At 37.8% G+C, this 15,507-nt stretch overlaps 1 protein-coding gene across 5 annotated transcripts in view; it reads right to left on the reverse strand.

The window, feature by feature from the left end:
- The window catches only part of HECTD4 (HECT domain E3 ubiquitin protein ligase 4), a 183,327-nt gene that overhangs the window by 86,090 nt on the left and 81,730 nt on the right, over positions 1–15,507 (reverse strand). For 3 of the 5 annotated variants that reach the window (XM_046641288.1, XM_046641286.1, XM_046641285.1), the window contains exons 10-18: positions 12,327–12,440; positions 11,445–11,585; positions 7,293–7,525; positions 6,774–6,919; positions 5,380–5,450; positions 4,653–4,758; positions 3,935–4,055; positions 3,121–3,249; positions 1,046–1,170 (exon numbers count right to left, since the gene is read on the reverse strand). In XM_046641288.1, the coding sequence (XP_046497244.1) occupies positions 1,046–1,170; positions 3,121–3,249; positions 3,935–4,055; positions 4,653–4,758; positions 5,380–5,450; positions 6,774–6,919; positions 7,293–7,525; positions 11,445–11,585; positions 12,327–12,440 (1,186 nt within the window). The remainder of the gene's footprint in view (positions 1–1,045; positions 1,171–3,120; positions 3,250–3,934; positions 4,056–4,652; positions 4,759–5,379; positions 5,451–6,773; positions 6,920–7,292; positions 7,526–11,444; positions 11,586–12,326; positions 12,441–15,507) is intronic. The other 2 variants (XM_046641289.1, XM_046641287.1) reach the window with 1 other exon arrangement.

Below are 15,507 nucleotides of genomic sequence, written 5' to 3' on the forward strand. Positions count from 1 at the left end.
ACTGACATATAATTGACAAATAATATTGTATAAATTGAAGGCATACACCATAATGATTTGCTATATGTACATATTGTGAAATGACTACTTAAAATCACATTCTTAATATCCCAGTCTTCTGCTGGAAGAATTAATGTATGTGACTCAGACAAAAAAAGATGTGGGTTATATAAATTCTCTACGACTACTTATGATATTGGGGTTAGAACCAGAAACAGACCTCGCATCTCCCAGGCTCTCAGACTGTACCTCCTCCCCAGGGTAAGTCTAAACCATGTGCCAGCAGTGGACTCTACATGTCTAAACAAGCCCCAAGGCAACGGCTATCTGGATTATATTGTTCTCAGTTCCAACCTGCCCACCTGTCTCTAGGAGTGGGCAAGAAACAGGGACATGGGGACAGACAGGGTTACTGGAGGAAAAATTACACTTCAGGATTGTTTTAGATCAGTAGCTCTAACATGAAAATCATCAACAAACACAGTATGAAACTCATCTCCAACAGCAAACCATAGCAGGAATTTTAATGGAGAGGACTGAGAAAGAGCTTTATTACTGGGAAAGAGAAGTTTACCCTCTGTATAGGTCACTCCTATATATGGACAAGTAAAATTACAATACGATCTTGAGATATCATGTCAGTGTCATCTTCTGCACGGCAGTTACTTATCTCTATCAATAAGTCACTCCCACCTCCCTAAAGTACTTACCATGAGGAAACTACATGTACGTGGTACCGAGCTGGATAATTGAAGGAAAGGCCAATTTGGGAGTGATGATGGCAGAAGACCCAAATGTCAGAGAGGATGCCGTCCACCACAACCCTGCTACCCTTAGATGATGGCTGTTAGCCCAATCTCACCTAAAAGCACCACTAAGGAGTACGATTGCACTTGGCTTTGAAACACTTGCTGTTTCAATCTATTCTCACAAAAATCTCTCTATATTCAATGAACATTTGATGTTCTAAAAGATTTCGCTTTTATAAGCAAATTCTTCTTCTTGAAGGGCAGCAGGTCACACAGTTCACAAGCCATTTCCTCACCTCTGCTCACGGTCAGCTATGTCACTATTTATGAGGGCAGTTGTGACCTGCTGTAGCATTTCCAACACTTCATCACATCCAGTCAGGATTTGGGTGGCAAGAGCCAAAATACTGACCTTTAGCTCCTAGGTAGAAGATATCATAATATTATTTTTAAGCTTTGTGATGAACAGAGACTCACAACGACAACATGAAATGACGTATTTAATGATGTATTTCCAAATTAAATAATGAGGTGGCCAGAATAAGCCCAAAGCAGTAAGTTCTGCTAGGACGGCAAATAGCAATTTGATTTGGGAGGCTAAGGCCTGGAGTGCTGACAGAAATACGCAGTATTTCACGGGGAGCACACTGAGTCCCTAGGAGAAAAGGCATTTCTCCCATCCCCGCCAGCACAGGAGAGCTCCCAGTGGCCAGCCCAGAAACTGTCCAGGTGGAAGATGGCCTTGGGTGGGATGAGGATAGCTAAAGAGAAAAACAGAACAGTAAAGGTGCATGTATAGGTGGTAAACAAAATGAGACGAAAACACAACATTCTGAAACAGTACAAGTGACCTTTTTACTTAAAGTTTTAAATCATTACACTTGAAAACAGGCAAGTTAAAAAATTCAATTAAAGTAGCAGGCAGTTATAGGATAATAAACATTAAAAATAATTACTAGAGAGTTCATGGATGTACAAATATTAAATAATATGTTAAGAAACACTAGGTAAGATCATGGAAATGTTTAGTTTACTAATATTTTCTATTAAAAAAAATATAACCAAGCTAACGCTTTAGGTCAAATTCGTGTTTTTAATTTTTCCCAGAAATATATGGCAACCCAGCCTATTCTACCTTTACCAAGAGTATTTCTTTCCATGAGTTAATTCAGAATTTATCAAATTTAGCCTTTCAAACAGAAAACACTGGTTTGCACTGTTGGAATGTTCTGGGGTCTTTTTTTGGTATTGTTAAGATATTTTTATCATTAAGAGAAAAAGAATTCTGAACTGACTAGAGGAGATAAATCATGGTTTAAGTCACAGTAATCACACCAGCCGGAATCTACTGACTGCACACCCTGCAGAGCAAAGTGCTGGGTAATTTACATGCCTCGTCTCTAGTCCTCACAGCAACCATACAAGGGAGGTGCTATCGTCCCTTTTTACTGGTTAGGAGACTAAGACAAGAGAAGTTAATAAATAGTATCAGCAATTTAAATGATTAATTCATGCATTTTTGCCTGCTTAAAAACTGATAATGAGATAAACTCATAAATATGAACTAGCAGGTGTATGATTTATACAGCACATATGCATAAAGGAGTAAGAAGAGGGCAAACCATAATGGCTTTTATCTTCTACTATGGCTTCCTTGGTTAATTTTTCAGTGTGTTTTAGTCAACATTTTAAGGAAGAATCAAGTTCCTACTGATTTCTCTAATTCTCCCACAAAGATGAAATTCTGAAGAACAATGCAAACAACAGCCTTGAGCATCTGTCAAAATTATAACAACCACTGCTATAAAAAAAATCTTTGGATTGCTATAAATTGCCATGTGAGAACAAACTGAGTTTACACAGAAGCTAACTTAAAAATAGTTACAGAAAATGAACTACAGGTTTAGAAATTAAATTATTCAATATAAAGATTGTGAGGAAATTATCACCTTTTTAAAGTTATTTGAATCAAGAGAATATAATAAACCAGCCAAATTGTCAAAATTGTTCAAAATGTTATGCTCCCAGATTTATTTACCTATCTATCTATCTATCTATATAACTTTCAGGTGTGAATGAGATCACTTGTAAGTGCCATATTTTGTAGTCTTTAAAAAAAGATGAAAATAAACAGAGGCACAAAAAGATTGACAGGAGCACATGGATGACACATTATGAGAGTGTCACAAATATGGTAACCACTGTGCAGTGACATAAAATTCTATGAAATGAGTGACCTAATATTACATCTCACAAAAATATAAGCCACATGGTGAAATTTGACACCATAACACAGAGAAATTTAGCCAATTAAAAGCTGTGCTTTACACACTGGGTAGAAAGCATCGTTAGAATAAAGCTTGGTGTTTACCTGTACCTTCAATGTCTCTCCCTGCAAGGAGTTGTCACTGTCATCATTCTCATCAGGTTTAATCAAAATAGTGTTACTGAGAAGGTGGTTCTGGACTGCCATCAGATAGCGCAAGCAGGAGGATGCAGCCTTTAATACAAATAAGGGCATTTAAATGATCTAAACCAGACTGAAAGAAGGGGTCATGTAAGCCTCATGTTTTTAAAAGATTTTGACAAGGGAAGCAAAAGAGAAAGTACACAAAACAGATCAAGTTAGTTTCTCTGGTGACTTATTTCCACGTGGCTTTTGATATATAATTTGACACATTTACCATAACTTTCTGTCTTCTGCTACAGAATTCTTACTAATCACTCAGATACTTACTTCAATTTTTGCCTCCTAATTCTTCCCCACCCTCTTCCCCTCACATGCATCTCCATTAGAGAAGACTCTACCCAAACCCTTAAAACAATCTTTTGGTTCTTATCAGTCTCCGTGAAACAGCGAAGGTTTAGAAAACAATGTTAAATTAAAAATTAATGGGGGGGAAATCCTCACTATTTTAAGCAAAAGGAACACATCTAAATTCAGCTAAATAATTTATTTCATCAAAGCATTTAAGCAGGAGGAATAAAGCCTCTGGAGAAAGTACTCCAAATGGATTCATCTAGTTCTACATTTTTAGGACAAGCACAGCTATCCGTCGACTTTCATCAATTAAGTCTATCCTTGTAAAGCGTGTGTCTGTCTGTACACATACACACCTCAACACAGGAAAGCGAAAAGAGGGACACGATATAATTTTTCTTTCATTAAACACATTTTTACTTACAGGTACGGTTGAAAGGAGTTTTTGAAAATCATCTTTAGAGACAGTTTGGCACTTGGTGATTAAGATACAGGATTCTCGTACAACAATCTTCAGAATGTAGTGTAAAAGCTCATCGTTTAGTCTTGAAAATGCAGGGAAAATGTAACAATAAGATATTGATGGTTTGTTAATAAAAGGATAAATTTTATACAATTGGCACAAGATGACAAAAAGAAGATATAAAATTAATTGGTTCTGTAAGTAAATCATCTTACTCAGCAATGATGCTAATAACTAGGTGTATTATCTAAATCAAACTTACAGAAAAAAAATGGTACCCAAGTACACAGTCTTAAGTATTTTATAAATAGCAAAGAAACCAACCCCTTCCTCCCCTCACTAGCTCTAACCACACTCCCACCCTCTCTCACAGACCAGCAATTTGGATGACACCCTCCACCAAGATTTTTTGAATAAAATCTATCTATTATTTTTGCTAAGTACCCATTCTCCAGGCCCAAGTTACTTTACTGATAAAATGGAAACATGCTATTACCATTTCTTAGAGCAACTGTGGGATTTATTATCTTTCAACTGATCCACAGTTTAGGCTTCACATGCTAATTATCATATTGGATATTATAAGATACTAAAGTTGATAAAACACATTTAAATGTAAATTAATTACTTAGAAGAACACAAAGAAAAGGCCAGCAGTGAGTAATATAACTGGTGTCACCTGTAATGGTCATCCTCCTCGCTGCCAAATCGGTTGTTTTGGAGCTGTTCCGCTAAATTGGTTAGGATCACGTCCCGCAGCTGGGAGAGGCCGCTGTTTCTCTCTCCTAACACAGAACAAAGCTCCATAAACTACCCTGGTAAGTACACTTAGAAAATGGATGCTATCAAAAGAAGTTTTTAAATAAGCAGACTGTCAACAATCTAGGGGCATTAGGCATACGTACTTACACAAGCAAAGATACTCACAACCAATCACACTTTTTTAACCAAAACATCCTGATTTAAGTGTAGTTTACCCTCTTGATAAATCATAAAGTGTGATTTCTAGTTGCTTAATGTTGCTTATGAATGCAGAATGTCTTTGACTCGGTGAATTTTGTTGTTGTTGTTTAGGTTAACTTTAAAAGTTTAGTTTTAATGTGTGAAAAAAATGGCTCAGAAATCACCAAGAGATTGTTATCTTTAACATTCTTCAAACATCTACAATCAGGTACATTATGCTAGTTGTAGGGATAGAAAACAGATTATAAAGCTTGAAGATACATAAAACATGATTTCTGCTTTCAGTCTGGCTAAAGCGTTGGCATATGTGCAGATACATTTTAAAAATAACACAAACTAACAAACACAAAGAAAAGAAATATCTATTATCTTAATATCAGGTTGTGTGCTTAGGGACAAAAAAAAGGATGGTTGCTCAAGGATAATTAAAGGATAATTCTCACCTTCTGTTAAGACCAGCTTAAGTAAGTTATTGATTTCAGTTTCACCTGGGTACAAGATATTTAAACCAGAGCTGAAATGACAGAAAAGTCAAAAAGCTTTTAAGCAAATGTTCTGGAAAAATCCAAGCTCTAAATATTTAAACTTTTTTTTAATTAAAGATGCCAGTTTGATTACATAAAACTCTGAGGTAAGTTTCATCACTAAAAAACCAGTTGAACCTAAATTTGCGATATAGGTCAATTACCTCCCTGATAAAAGCTATCCCTCTCCTTCTCATATCTGTGAATTACTAAAATGATAACTTACCTGAGGCTAGATGCAGAATTGGTTAAAGAGAATTGAGCTTTAAAAAGTCAATGTAGTCAAGCCAGCCAAATACGCAGACTGTGCCCAAAAAATCATTTGAGAAGGGCAATTTTTAATTCTCAGCTTTTCCAAAAGGGAAGAATAACATTGCAAGTGATGCCAGAATTTTTTTTCTTTTTTATGAGGCTTAACATAAAGTGCACATATTTAAAATGCACAATTTGATAAGTTTTGACATACATATACACCCATGAAAGCATCGTCACAATCAAGATAGTGACCATACCCATCACCCCTAGAAGGTTCCTTATGGCACTAGATTTTACTTATTACCTTAATGCTCTCAACAGAAAGGAACCCAAAGCATAATCTATTAAGGAAGGAAAAAGATTCCCCTCCCTCTGTGCTCACCCCGTCATGACGATTCTCCCAGACCAAGCACTCAGTCCTGTCTTGGTCACTAAATCATACTTGGTCACATTAAGGCTATATTCCTGGATAAAAGTTCATTGCATTAAAAAATATATTGATAGGTTAAATGACAATAAATAGAAAATGGCCCATAATTTCTGTCCTCTTATGTAACAAGTTTAAAGCGGATTTTAAAAGGCTAACACATCGAGCATTACTTTTCATCAGGCCTTACTAAAATCTCACAAATCTATAAAGTTGGTACTATTTTTATGCCCATTTTCCAGCTGAGGAAATGGAAGCCTCAAACCAAGGTCACAGCTAGTAAGTGGCAAAGACTAGAACCCAGATCTGCCTGCTGCCAAAGCCTGCTTCTTAGCCAGACTGCCACACTGTCTCCCAAATGAGAAGGATATCTACTTGCAAACCACCAAAATAGCCACTTCAAGAGCTTATTTCAAATCCAAAAGGTGAGATGAGGAATGTAGGTATACAGATGGTTTGGGTCCTTTGGGAGCGGGGCCACAAACCCCTCTCCAGTTAAATTAACCTCTATGCATGAGTCCTGACTGTGCGATGGGGTAAGAGACAACTATGCTACTAGCTTACAGAGAAGATTACAATACAGTGCAGAAGTATTTTGCAGAAAGCACTAAGAAAATCATTTGCTGATTACCTGATGGCAAGGCAGACTTCCTTCTGAATTTCAGGGCAAATTTGATCTTTTGGTGCCATCAGCAACTGCCAAAGAAGCAATCCCGACCGTCGAATGATGTCTCGATTTCTTTCAGTTTGTGGGCTGAAGAAAAATTTAAACACCACCTACAGAAACATAAGGAGTATATCTAAAAATGCTAATTCCACTGGAGATAAAATTATCGCTATGAAGAAAGTACATGGTGGATATTCTTATGAATAGATACCCAGGTGGATTTTTAAGCACAATCTCTTCTATTGTGTAATAGTATAATTATAGTAAATATTTTACATACATTAATTACAATGAGCTACATATAGCAATACTCCATTAACTGAAGTGCAATGAATATGACGGTAATTCTCATGACAGGATTAGAATGTGGTAAGATGCAAAACAGGAATGTCATTAAATTTTTCTTCTAGTAGAAATTAGCTGGCTGAAGCCAAGGTTTGTGTTTCTGTTTCTCTATTATTTATCTCAAAACAGTGCATTTACCTGAAAGACAACGAGAATGCAGCGTATAATACAGGTATCTCCATTAACCATGGCCTTCTCCATAATGTCACAAATACTGCTAAGGTGGTGTGCTTCAATCGGATGCTGCTTGCCCAAGACACTTGTGATTGGAAGATTGGGATTGGTAGCAAGAAGATTGAGTTGGTGTATGCACATCGCACCAACGTGGTGCAATAATTGGTTTATAACCTCATTCGTGGTTATAGCCTCTTCTAGAAGATGAAAAGGAAACTCAGTGAGGAAAGACATCTCTGTGGGTGGTCCCCAAGGAACAGACTTCTGACTTATAAAAGGTGCATGCACACTAGAGAGTATTTTGGCTCTATCACTTTCACCACTGCTAGAGAACTCTTCCCTGCCACAGGGTGCTGCCGTGAAAACACTTGGGCATTTCTGTTTTTTTAGAGCATAAGTAGCTACTGCTTCTTGAGCCCTTTCTATATGCTGGACAATGGGCTGAATGCTTTACATGCATTACCTTACAAAATCATCATAAACTTAGACTATTTCAGCCTTGTTTTGGAAAGGAGTAAATCAAGAGGCAGAGAGGTTAAGTAACTAACTCACCCTAGGACACACAGCTACTAAGTGGTAGAGCCGGGATTTGAATTCAGGCCATCTCAGCTCAGAGCTGGCTACCATTCTAGTACAATCTCTCCATTTTCTACGGCTCCTCTATGGTAGAACCCCACCCCAACCCTGGTCCAGAAATATCTCCTCCCGTAGTACCTCAACATTTCTATCTCATTTAGTCACCACAGCCTAGGAAGCCATCAGTGCAACCTTGTGAAGGTTAACAAGCGTCCTCCTATATAATAATAAATGCCTGATGGATGGGTACAGGCATTCAGGGAATGGAGGTGAAAATAATCTAAATAGGCCAAGTACCAAAAAAAAGATTGCTTTTTTCTTTAAATTAGCTGAAAAAGAACAGGAAAGTAGGTAATCTTGGAGAGGCAGGCCCGGGTTGGGGAACCTTAGAGCTGCAAAAGGCTTGTAGGTGCTGGGAACTATGAGGAAAGGATTCATGGACAACCGAAGAGAAGGTAAACTTGACCAAAACTAAACTTTTCAATTGAGTATTAACCCTAGGGCCAGGCTAGGTCCCACTCTCTTCTGCGCCTTTTGAGTCCTTGGTCTTACAACAATAGAATTCAGGTCAGTACTGTTCATCTTCAACAAAGACATTTTGAAAGAGCTTTGGGACCTACCTAAAGAAATGAGGTCTTTGATTTTTATACTGAGTTGGATGGGAAGCCAGTGGAGATGTCTGAGCAGAGGAGTTGCAGATCTGCCTACCGAGAATGGAAAAGGCTCTGGCTGCTGCTTGGAGATGTGGAGAAGGGCAGCTCCAGAGGAAGGGGGAAGCCAAGTGAGGGGCTACTACAAAATCCAGGCGAAGACGACGCCGGCCTGGACTAGAGTTGTAGCAGCGTAGGTTGTGGGGAAGGGTTGGATTTGGGATGTGTTTTGAAGGTGGGAGCTGACAGAATTGATGATGTCCATTCGGATGTGGGGTGTGAGAGAAAGAGAGTCATAGATAACCCCAATTTTTTGGTCTGAGCATATGAAAGCATAGTGATCCATACACTGGAAATATGCAGCACTCAGTAGGTATAGATTTGAAGACAGGGAGAAACAAGGAGTTTATTTTTGACATGTTAAGTTGAAGATGCCTATTAGATATCCAAGTGGAGGCAAACACATAGTCTGGAGTTCAGGCAAGAGGTTTGGAGATAATTAGGGAGTCACTAATATATAGTTGACTTTTCTTCTTTTTGCTGTTTTTCTTTAATAATTTTATCAAGATATAATTTACATACCATAAAATTTACCCACAGTAAGTGCACAGTTCAATGATTTTTAGTAAATTTACACAAATACCAAAATCAAGCATGAAAGCAGAGAAATTACTACCGACCCTATAACAATCAAACTAACTATAAGGAAATACTATGAGCAACTTTATGCTAACAAATAAGGAAACTTAGATGAAATGCACAAATTTCTAGAAAGACATAAGTTACCAAAACTAACTCAAGAAAAAATAGAAAATCTGAATGGATAATTGCACAGCTTCAAAGTATCACCTCCAAAAAAATATTTATTAATTACTGTGGTAATTAACATATGTCCACAAATTCTCTGATGCTTTTCCTTCCAGGAGGTGGAGCTTAATTCCCCTCCCCATGAGTGTGGGCTTAATGACTTGTCTCTAACAAATAGAGTATTGAAAAAGAAAAGGAGTAATTCCACAGTGAAGAAAGTTGGCATTTAAACCAAAACATCAGTTTTTTAACATAACTAGTAATAAATCTTGTTGACATCATGTACCCTGGCATGATGTAATGAGAAAAGCACTTTACCTCTGCAGTATTCTTCCCCAAAATTTATAACCTCAGTTTAAAACAAAAAGCATGAGACGAACCTGAACTGAGGAACATTCTACAAAATACCTGACCAGTACTCCTCAACAGTGTCTTTTTCTGTTTATCAAATACAACAACTCTCCCCATCTATGTCCAAGTTTGCTGATTATATCTCCCATCATCTCAAAGCTGTTGCTGAGCCATTCTAATGATTTTTTTTTTCTTTTCAGTCATTGAACTTTTCAAATCCAGAATTTCCAATTGGCCCTTTTTTAAAAAAATAATTTATTTGTTGAAATTCTCTATTTGTTTAATCATAGTCATCATACTTTCCTTTAATCTTTTAAACGTGGTTTCCTTTAGTTCACTGAATATATTTATAAAGGTTGCTTTAAAGTCTTCATCTGCTAAGTCTAACATCTGAGTTTCACCTGCAATGTGCAGCTACTGATTTCTCTGCTCAGTTTGTTTTTTTAAATTCTTGTTTGTATTTAATTTTTACTTTTCATTTGTTTATTTTTATTCTTGTTTTCATTTTTAAGCTTGCCTTCCTAGGGGTCACCCTGTCTGGGTCAGAGGTTGTGCTCAAACACCTTGAGCCAATAAGACTTCTCCTGTGGATGGATCTGTGTGTTTTGGGAAGAGCACATCAAAGTTCAGGCCATTTTAAACTCTGCCCTGGCTTTCCCTTTCTGCAGAGTCCTCTCATATCTCTGTGTGTGTATGCAGACTTATCTGCAGCCAGGCCTGTGTGAACAGATTGAGCCCTCTCCAGTTTCTTCTATGCAGATGTGTGGGGAGCTTATCAAAGCCCTCTAGAGCCTTCTTACTACCCACATCTCACTAGTAAATTTCTAGCTAGTCTGCTGGTTGACCGCTTGCTCTAACCAGGAACCACAACCTCAGACTAGCTAAGCCACTGGTCTTCTCTGTTTGTCACCAAGACCACTACTGTTACTGATATTGCTGCTGGGCATGAGTTTTTTCCACACTCTGTTCCAAATCAAGTCAATCCCCTCCGGCAGCAAAGCTGCTGGTTTACATGATCTGCCCCACCCTGGTGAGACTACTGCACTGACTGAGCTTGAGGTAGGAGACAGGAGCACCCTCAGCTAAGAACACCATAGACTTCCACTGTTCTTATGCAAAGTGCTGTGGTTTTTTCTGAACACCCACTTCTCAATTTGGTTTATGCCTTTGGTCAATTACTACAGCCTAGAAATACTTGTTTTTGATAATTTTGTCCATTTCAGCATTGCTTTATGGAGAAAGGATTTGCTGAACTACTCACTCATCCATACCACTATAGCTGACTTTGAAGCCATGAGATTTTAAGTTAATAATAACTTAATAGTTAAGAACCTTAATATTAAGAAACAGAAAGGTCCTTTATTGGTAATTCTAACTATAAATTTGTGTATAGATAAATGCTTATCAATGTAAAACATTGTAACAACACATAATCCCATGCCAGTACAAATAAAGAATCAATCTTTGCACCAGAGTTCTGACAATTTCAGAAGGCAGAGAACAATTTTACTTTAAAAACATCTATGAATCACCTCATAAGTTCTATTATTTACACACTATTTACTTAATCATAAACCAATCAGGTAACAAGGATTTTAGGTTTCTAAGTTCAAAGAGGGAAGGCTGTTGACATATTTTATTGCTTGGGCTACATTCCCACTTACTAATTGCTGTACTCTCTGATTTTTCATGGGGAGAAATCTCTTCCTGCAAGACTATGAGTGCACCTCACCTTTGGGCTCAGTGATGATGTGGCTGACTCCAAGTCTCTGACAGACATAATGGAAGGCCTGATTCCCAGGATTACACCACTGATCAATATAGTCATTCGAGCATGTCCACAGCATGTTGTTCACTGTATCATAACAGGCACCTGGAAAAAGAGCATGCTTTATTCAATTGTCATGTTGTCATCTGTCTGTATACATATTTCTCATAAGCACTGCTAAAGAATGGAAGAGCAAGGATTCCCGCCAGTGCTGACAATCCACAACTCTATTCCCATATATTTTACCTGGAGAAGCATTAGATGGGGGCTCAGCAAGAAGGCAGGATTCAATTTTTACTTTGCTTAACTACTATGTAAGAATGGAATAAGTCTCATGCAATACACAGTTCTTAATAACTGACTTATATGTGACCTTTTTAATTCCAAAAAAGATTTAAGTGGCTTACATGAAGACTCAAATACGATAGGACTAATTAACATTAACACACAATAAAAGCCTTAGCAACTGAGCCCAAAACTTAGATATGAGCTTCCCAGGAGCCAAGGCAAAGAAAATATCCAATATGACACACAGTGCTCATTTTCTAACAATAAGAAGGATACCAATTCTTTACAGGAAATAAACCTTTTTATGGCATGAACTTTTAGAAGAATTTGTTATAGGCATCATCACACAACCTAATGGACAGTACCCTCAATAGCAATTTATGCAGAGGAATTTCACATACGGCAATTTCTTACATTAATTCTCAAAATTAAACAGTAACATAAAAAAATTCTTTCTTTCAAGGAAACTAGAATACCACAGGGAAGTGGCAAGATTTTTTGACAGAAATTGCTAAAACTTTGACTTTTCCAAGGAAATGTGGGCATTTTATTTCTTACCCAATCCTGGCACAAGAGCACCACGTCCCAGTGAACTTCCAGCAGCATCTATGAGATCGGCACGACTTGTGAACTGACCATCCGAAATATTATACACCAAGCTAGAGGCTAGGACTTCGGAAACAAACATTAAGCTGTTTAATAGGCCTCAAGATGATGGTTAGCCTACCTTTCAAAGGCTCTTAGCAAGACTTTCATAAAAATCACACCTTTTTTTTTGTTGTCCATCAGCAGTAACAATGAGGAGACAGAATATATACATAAGACCACAAAAAGAAAACTGTCACAAAATATCTTCCTAAATAGTGAACCATATTTTTGAAAGTGTTTTCAAAATGGCAACTTTTACATAGAGGTTTTTTCAATCTAGATTATCAAAAGGGTAACTGCAAGAGGGGTTATGGTCACTAAGATCAAAAGGTGACAACATTTACAAGAAATACTTCAGATTATTATAATCGGTGCTCAGTGGAGGTCGGTGGATATTCTAACACAGCTCATTTGGTGTCCTTGTAAGCACTGGCTCTAAAACTTGGGGACACTTAGGCCTTTGCTCTTAACACAGGATAGTCTAATGATGACAAGCACGGGCTTTAGGTTTCTGGGTTGAACTCCAGCTCTGTGACTCTGGGAAATTTACCCAACCTCTGTTTCCTCATGTCTAAAGTGGAGATAATAAAAGTACCTGCCTTATATAATTATTGTCAAGACTAAATAAGTTAAAATATGTCAAGGATCTACACCAGCATTTATGTACTAGCTGCTATTATTGATATTACTTTTTCCTTCCCCACTTTCAAACATGAAATTCTAGCACTGTGCCTCTCAAGTCTTCTTTTTTCTTTTATTCTTTTTTTCTCATCACTCTAGAAGTCCAGATGCTCATCATGCCTGACTTGAGCTATAACCTAAAGTGTACTCTTTGTTTCTTTTCTATTTTCTACTGTTCCATCCTGCAACACCAACGAAATAACCTTTCCCATCTTTTTCACTGTGTTTACCATGCCTATGCCTTCCCTCACTTGGCTGCTTCTATGGACAATACCTGTTTGTCATGACTTACACTCAAGGCCTCGCGTACCTCTCCCTCCACCCTACTCCACGATGACCCTTTCTTTCTCTGATTCTGCAGCACTTACAAATGCTCCACGTGGGTCAGGCAGTGATACAGCATAATATATCATTTTCTAGTTGTTTCACATACCTACATCATTTCTCCCATCCAGACTCTGAGCTCCTGAAGGCAAGCACCACTTTCTCCACTTACTGAGTAGCCCCTACAGTGACCGATATGGAACAGGACACAGAAGGAATTTAAGCACTTACTGATTTCTTGGTCTAAAATGGAATTACTTTGTAAGCTACACCCTCATGAAAAAATGAAACAGTGAAGGCCTGCTTTAATCAAGTGGGGTCAATTTCAATTGAGTGAAAAAGCCACGCCAAGGAGACTAAAAAGAGTTAAATAAGACTAACGGTCAAAAAAAGACCTCAATTTAAAAATGGACAAAAGATTTGAGTAGATATTTTTCCAAAGAAGATACATAAATGGCCAATAAGCACATGAAAATATGTTCAAAATCATTAGTCATCAGGGAAACGCAAATCAAAACCACAATGGTATACCACTTCATACCCACTAGGATGGCTAGAATCAAAAAAACAGACATTAACAAATGTTGGTGAGGAGGTGGAGAAACTGGAACCATTATACCTTGCTGATGAGAATTTAAAATGGAACAGCCACTCTGGAAAACAGTTTGGCAGTCCCTCCAAAGGGTAAACACAAAGTTACCATCTGATCCAGCATTCTACTTCTACGTATAAACCTAAGAGACAAGGAAACATGTCCACGCAAAAACTTGTACACAAATGTTCACAGCAGCATTACTCAAACTAGCCAAAAAGCAGAAACAACTCAAATGTCCATCCATTGATGAATGGATAAACAAAATGGAGTATATCCATACAATGGAATATGATTCAGCCATAAAAAGAAGTAGTAATTCATGTTACAACATGGAATGAACCTTGAAAATATTGTCAAGGACAAAAAAAGCCAGTCACAGGGAAAACTGGACAGCCATATGCAAAAGAATGAAAGTAGACCATTATCTTACATCATACACAAAAATTAATTCCAAATGGATTAGACTTCAATGTAAGACCTGAAACCATAAAACTCCTAGAAGAAAACAAATGCAGTATACTCTCACATGGGTCTTAGCAGCATCTTTTCGAATACCAAGTCTACTCAGGCAAGGAAAACAAAAGAAAAAATAAACAAATGGGACTACATCAGACTAAAAAGCTTCTGTAAGGCAAAGGAAACCATCAACAAAAGGAAAAAACCCACCAACTGAGAGAAAATATTTGCAAATCATCTATCTAACAAGGGGTTAACTTCCAAAATATATAAAGAACTCATACAACTCAACAACAAAAAGACAAACAACCCAATCAAAAAATAGACAGAGGAGCCAGCCCCGGGGCCTAGTGGTTAAGTTCACGTGCTCTGCTTTGGAGGCCAAAGGTTTCGCTGGTTCGGATCCTGGGGGCGGACATGGCACGGCTCATCAGGCCATGCTGGGGTGGCATCCCACACAGTACAACCAGAGGCTCTCACAACTAACATACAACTATATACTGGGAGGAGGTGGGGGAGATGGGTCGCGGGGAGAGGGGGGCATTTGGGGAGAAGAAGAAGAAGAAGAAGAAGAAAAAAGAAGACTGGCAACAGATGTTAGCTCAGGTACCAATCTTAAAAAAAAAGAGGATCTGAACAGAAATTTTTCCAAAGAAGATATACAGATGGCCAACAGGCACATGAAAAGACGTTCAATGCCACTAATTATTAGGGAAATGCAAATCAAAACTACAATGAGATTTCACCTTACCTCTGTCAGAATGGCTATACTTAGCAAGAAATAATAAGTGTTGGAAAGGATGTGGAGAAAAGGGAACCTTCATACACTGCTGGTGGGAATGCAAACTGGTGCAACCATTATGGAAAACAGAAAGGAGATTTCTCAAAAAATTAAAAATAGAAATAACATATGACCCAGCTATCCTACTACTGGGTATTTATCCAAAGAACTTGAAATCAACAATTCAAAGAGATTTATGCACCCCTATGTTCACTGCAGCATTATCCACAATAAGCTAAGACATGGAAGAAACC

The sequence above is a fragment of the Equus quagga genome, chromosome 15 (genome assembly GCF_021613505.1).
Source record: "Equus quagga isolate Etosha38 chromosome 15, UCLA_HA_Equagga_1.0, whole genome shotgun sequence".
Taxonomy (NCBI): Eukaryota; Metazoa; Chordata; class Mammalia; order Perissodactyla; family Equidae; genus Equus; species Equus quagga.